The sequence below is a fragment of the Falco rusticolus genome, chromosome 3 (genome assembly GCF_015220075.1).
Source record: "Falco rusticolus isolate bFalRus1 chromosome 3, bFalRus1.pri, whole genome shotgun sequence".
In the NCBI taxonomy this organism is placed as follows: domain Eukaryota; kingdom Metazoa; phylum Chordata; class Aves; order Falconiformes; family Falconidae; genus Falco; species Falco rusticolus.
This window is the reverse complement of record NC_051189.1, coordinates 109,315,636-109,321,368: the sequence shown is the minus strand read 5'-3', so window position 1 is coordinate 109,321,368 and position 5,733 is coordinate 109,315,636. Positions and strand designations below refer to the sequence as shown.

Genomic DNA, 5,733 nt, shown 5'->3' with positions numbered 1-5,733 from the left:
CCGCCGTCGCAAAGCGCCCGCCCCGCCGGGTCAGGAGCGGGCCGTCAATCAGGGGCGTTCGACCAATCAGTGGGCGGGAGGGGCGGCTCCCTCCCCCTGCGGCCGCACGTGGGCGGGGCCAGCACCCCCAGGCCCCGCACTCACCCGGCTGCTCCTCGGTGCCCCCGGGCGCAGGAAAGCCCAGCGCCCCCCCGGCTCCTCCGCTTTTCTCGGGATCCTGTCCTCCCCAGACCCCCCAGGTGCGTTCTGGGGTGCTCCAGGCCCTCGGTGACCCTTTGAGGGTGTCCCTGAACCCCCCCGTTTGCTCTCAGGGGCACATCTTCCTCAGTGTGCCTCTGGTGACCCCCCAAACTCCCCAGTGTGCTTCTTAGGGCGTCCCAACCCCCCCCCCCCACCATGCACTCCAGCGTCGGCATCATCCAGATGTTCCCACACAGCCCGCCCCACGGAACACCTCGAGTTGGCAGGGGACATGGGGACATGTCCCTGGGGCGCCACCCACAAGCCTGGGGACGCGGCTGAAAGCCCCAGGTGGCAAATTCACTTTGCTTCAACCCAGAGTGAGAGGAACAAGATTTTATTTTGAAAAGGGCGTTATCAGCTCCGATCAAAACCATTCCAGCGGTGGGACAAGACCAACATCACCAACTCAGCCACGAACCACACCAGTGTGCCATGGTTCCAGCTCTGCAGATGCTCCGGTGACAGATTCCGCCCCCCCCCCCCCCCCCCCCCCCCAATTTCCTTTTCTTTCCTATTAATCCTCTTGTGTGTACAAATAAAAAAAGACCAAACGCAAATCCACAGCGTGTCTGGCACCTACCAGTCCTCATAGGATGACAAATGAGGGTCCCGAGCGCCGCCCGCCCCTGCCCGGCGCTGGGGAAGGGGCTCACCCTCCTACAGGGAGCTCAGTCGGATTTCTCCTTCTCCTTCATGTGCAGGAAGACGATGCTGAACATGAAGAGGCCAACCATCATGGAGAAGGCGCCGGCATAGTACGGGTACGCCGAGGGGATGAACCGTTCATACTGCGTGTGCTGGAGGGGACGCACCGACACCTGCGGGGGGGGGGGAAAGCAGCGCTCGGTGGGCTGCCCAGCAGCCCCTCCCCCCTCGGGTGGGTCTCCCCCCTCCACGTACCTGGGTGGAGGAGTAGAGGTGCGTGTAACCCAGCCGATTATAATCCACCTTGAACTGAAACACGCCGTAGATGTCCGGCAGCTTGAACCGCACGCTGTATTTGCCGCCTGAGGGAAGAGAGGGCAGTGAGGTGGCAGTGAGGCACGAAGCCGCAGGAGCCCCAAGGCGGCGAGGGAAACCCACCGTTCCGCTTCAGGAAAGTCCGCACGAAGGGATCAATGCGGACAAACTCCAGCTGAATATCGTCTCCGTCAAAGGGAACCCACTTGCCATCGGAAAGCTTTTCGATCACAATGCTGTACTCCTGGAACGAAACCACAACGTTGGGAAAAGTTAACCAGCAAACCTGGACTCATTCCAAGTTCAAATTTTCCCAAATTCCTTTTCTCAAGGAGGTTCCATGTCCCCTCGTGCCCTCGCGCCACCTTGAACGGCAGCCTTACCACCAGGTCGGTGACGGTGTAGGCGTTGGGAGGCGCAACTTCCCCAACGCGGTGGTGGGACACGGCCCCGACACGCAGCACTCCCTCCTCCTTGAACACCCAGCGGGACAAGGCAACAGCCAGCTCGTAATTCCCTGTCTGCGAGTACCTACGGCCAAAGGAAGGCTGAGAGAGCACGGCAGCCACGCCGAAAACACACACCGCGTGCCAAAACCCAAACCATTAAAGCAACAAAACACCAGCCAGGGCGAAAGGAGGGACCTGCTCCCCGAAGGGCTTTGTTCCCTAAGGCCAAACAAACGCATCACCCCCAATTTCATTCAAGTTTTCCCACCACGTGAATATTTGTTGCCTATTTCCCAGGACTTTCTTCACCAAACAGCTCCCAGATACTGCGCAGCCAGGGATGTCAGGGAGCCAACGTACCTCTTGGAGCCGGGAGTAGCTTTCTGCACGGCAGAATTGAAGAAGGCGTCGCTAAAGAAATCCAAGGAGCCGCTGAAAACAACGCGGGCATTGTTCCGGGCCTGGAGCCCCGCGATCAGAAGGGTGTTCTTCCCAACTGCGTGTGGGTACTGGAAAGGAAGGGGAAAGAAGGCATTTCGAAGAGTGTTTAGCCAATTTAGGGGTGATTAAAGAAGAGTTAATCTCTGGTTTGCTGCGGGGTGGAACATCCCGACTCGCTAGCACAGAAGCTCGGAGTAACCAGGAACGGGGTTCACAGCTTCCACCCCCTCCGCCTGGAATGAAACCTTTGATCTAGGCTGGCCTCTCCTCCAACGTGTCCCTCACGCTGGACATTTTCCCAGGGGCAGAAACCAAAGAGGAAGATTCTCAGGGCAATGCAGGAAGGCAAGCCAACAGCCCGACCCCTTCAAAATCCATCAGGAGATCAAACATCCGATGACCTTGCCAAGTTGCCAAAATCTGAGAGGCTTAATTGCAGAAGTACAGCTCCAAAGAGGAGGAAAAGCCACCAAGCGTACCTGAGTGATCGGCTTGTCTGGGAAGAAGGAGTAAGAGGTAGACGAGCCCGTCAGGATATCCAGCACCAGCGGGTTGTCAGGGTCAGCCACCATCCTTGCAGGGAGAGGCACCGTGAGTGGCACAAAGACCCCCCAGCGCCCCCAACCCCCAAGGAATGTGTGGCCACCAACTGTGTGAACCTCCTTGCCCTCTGGATGCAGCAAGACAACCGCAGAACTTGCACACGCTGAGCAATGAAATATTTCCTTAACATACACAGTCAAGCTTCACTAATTTACATTAACAAATGTTCCTGAGCCAGCGACTAAGCAGCTTTGGAGATTCTTTTTATTGGCATCTTGAAATCGAGGGAGGCTGCTCCCATCAGGAGTCACAGCTGGCTGACCCCACACTTACCTCGCGCGGCGCTCGCTCCCCTTCCCCTACAGCCACCACCTCCCCCCCCTTCCGCCGCCGTGCTGCAGGTCGCTTACCCAACTCCTCGGAACAGGATGGGGTTCAGCGCCACTCTCCCCACAATGGTGGGGGCCTTCAGGAGATTTTCAGCATCGGCGACAATGAGCGTGTGCTGGGAGGAGTGAGAGAGAGCGGCGTGAACGCGCCACAGGGGCAGGCGGGCTGGCGTTAGGTTCTAGCGGCGAGCAACGGATCCTCTGCTTAACTGAAAGCTAACGCTGCTTTTACAGACAACTCCAACTGAGCCGCTGGTGGATGAACGTTACAATTCAATTAAAAAGTAAAAACCAGCTTATTTTTGTTTAATTATGATCAAACTGATACTGATACATAAGGAAAAGAAAACCAACTTTTGATAAAGACAGCAACACTGCTGGTGTTTTATTTTCCTGTACTTAATAACTTTCATCCTTGTACTAGGACAACGTCTGCATACTGCTTCAACAGTTTAACTTTATTAAAAATGAGCAGAATATATTTAGTTCAGGCCTTAATATAGCCTTTACAGTACCAGATGATACTAGAGGGAAAAAAAAATAAATCACAGAAACACGTACATTTCTATATTCATCTCTGGATAATCTCCCTTCCCACACCCAAAGCGTCACGCTCGGTGTCTGACGTGCTTCACCCCATCACACCCTTCAGAGCGGTTCACACCCACCAGTGACCGTGGCGTGACCGCCTGAGACCCAGTGACAGTTTCAGGCTGTAATCTGAACAATGAAACCCGGGAGATTCAGGAAGATGAATCTGAGGGCAGAGACCCCGAACGCCCTGCAGTGCTATGTCACTGAACACTGCGAGGTGCCATCATTTACGACTTTCCTGGGAGAAAGGCAGGAAAGCAGAGAACAGATGGGAGAAAAAAAGAGGAAACGAGGACAGGAGATTCACGCCTAAACCTCTGCACTGAAAACACCCAAAACGTGCAGGCAAACCTACTCACCTGGCCGGGGTCGGATATATCATAGTTGTGATGGTCGATGACCGCTGTCCTTTCCTCATCAAACTCTATCCCACACTCGCTGCCCAGCTCCCGCAGTGGGTCGCCTACAAGAACAAAACGGATCCTCTTTACACAGTGTGTTCAGGACGCAACACCAGTCTCAGCGCTCAAAAGCAAAATTCAGCTTAGAGTCACGTGCTCAGCACTCCACAGCCAAACCCCCAGGAGCAACTCAACCTCCCCCAGCTCAATTCCTATTCAAAGTGTCAATAAAGGCTATTTATCCCCCATTTCCTTACAGCACACGCCTTGAGGTTCACAATGAGAAACAAGAAACCGTTTTCTCACCATTTTTGTCACAGGAACTTGCAGAATGGTGAATAAACTCTCCGCAGAGCATCAGCGGCAGAGATGCCGGTTACAAGCAGTGCCCGAAATGCACTAACTCACCCTGACGAACATTTGTACTTACCAATGTCTGAGCTGGCAGCGACGAGGACACTGCCACCGCCGTCGATGAAAGCGGTGATGGTCTCCACGTTGATGTTTCCACCAAAATCTGAAAGCGCGGGCCAGAAATTCACGACTAGTTCTCAGAAGTAACACCACAGCACAATTAAACCATGGCAAAACACCAGATCATTTCTCTCGTGGCTGAAAGAACCACCACTAGAGGCCTGGAGGTACCTGCAGTTTGCTACCAGGTGCAAAACACAAAGGATAACACCTAAAGCGTAAGATTTAATTAAAATTGACAGAATAGTTGGAAATCCCCCTCCAAAAATGCTGCCAAGTCCCAAAAGCAGTCGAGTTTTCCCCTCCTGTGTTTACCTTCTATGGATGGTGAGAAGATGATCAAGTTGTCGTACAGAAATTCCCCGTATTTTATCAGGGAGAGGCCGGCATCGTCCGCTGTGCGGAAGGTGAGGTCGAAGCCCCTGTCTGCAGCCACAGACACAACCGACAGCTTTGGTGTCTCACCAACCCACCACACTCAGGTTTATCCCCCCACTGAACAGCGGGGGTTTGGAAAAAGTGGCTTAGGGGCTTCCTGGGGGGACCACCGGGATGTTCCCATGTTAATCCTCAGGGTTCAATCCCCCGAAGAGCCCCTTTGTTGCAAGGATGCCCCGCTGACACCCATCGAGTGCAGACAACGCTGCTGGGGACCCAAAACAAGCACAGCTGGGGACACAACCCCATCTCCTCCCTCAGCCCAGCCAGGGGACCCCAAAACCCCCAGCTCCCCCCCCCAGAGGACCCCAACCTCCTCTCTCAGCCCGGCCGGAGGACCCGAAAACCCCCAGCTCTCCCCCAGGGATCCCCAACCTCCTCCCTCAGCCCGGCCAGGGGAACCCAAAAACCTCCCTCTCCCCCAGGGGACCCCAATTTCCTCCCTCAGCCCGGCCAGGGGACCCCAACCCCACCCCCCCCCCCGCTCTCCCTCAGGGGACCCCAACCTCCACCCTCAGTCCGGCCGGAGGGCCCCAAGCGCCCCCCTCTCCCCCGCCCAGCCCGGCGCGGGGCCCCCCGGGCCCTACCCGCCAGGCTGCGGAAGAAGAGCGAGTGCGTGTCCCGCAGGTTGCCGTTCTCCAGCAGCACCAGGGTGCGGGGCCCGCCCTCGGCCCCGGCCGCCGCCACCGCCAGGAGCCACCACAGCCGCAGCGCGGCCGCCGCCATCTTGCTGGCCGCCGCCGAGCTCCCCCGGCAGCGGGCGGGCGCGGGCAGCCAGTCAGCGCCAGGCGCCGCACCCAC

General features: G+C 56.6%; 1 protein-coding gene across 1 annotated transcript; it reads right to left on the bottom strand.

The window, feature by feature from the left end:
• Positions 1-561: 561 nt before the first annotated feature.
• DDOST (dolichyl-diphosphooligosaccharide--protein glycosyltransferase non-catalytic subunit) lies at positions 562-5,680 on the bottom strand. Its single transcript, XM_037379714.1, has 11 exons — positions 5,520-5,680; positions 4,810-4,920; positions 4,451-4,537; positions 3,979-4,082; positions 3,047-3,141; positions 2,573-2,666; positions 2,013-2,161; positions 1,587-1,734; positions 1,327-1,447; positions 1,144-1,250; positions 562-1,061 (listed from the first exon to the last, which is right to left on the bottom strand). Exons 1-11 carry the CDS (start codon positions 5,656-5,658, stop codon positions 912-914), a joined length of 1,305 nt encoding a protein of 434 aa, XP_037235611.1. The 5' UTR covers positions 5,659-5,680; the 3' UTR covers positions 562-911.
• Between the last annotated feature and the right edge of the window lie 53 nt (positions 5,681-5,733).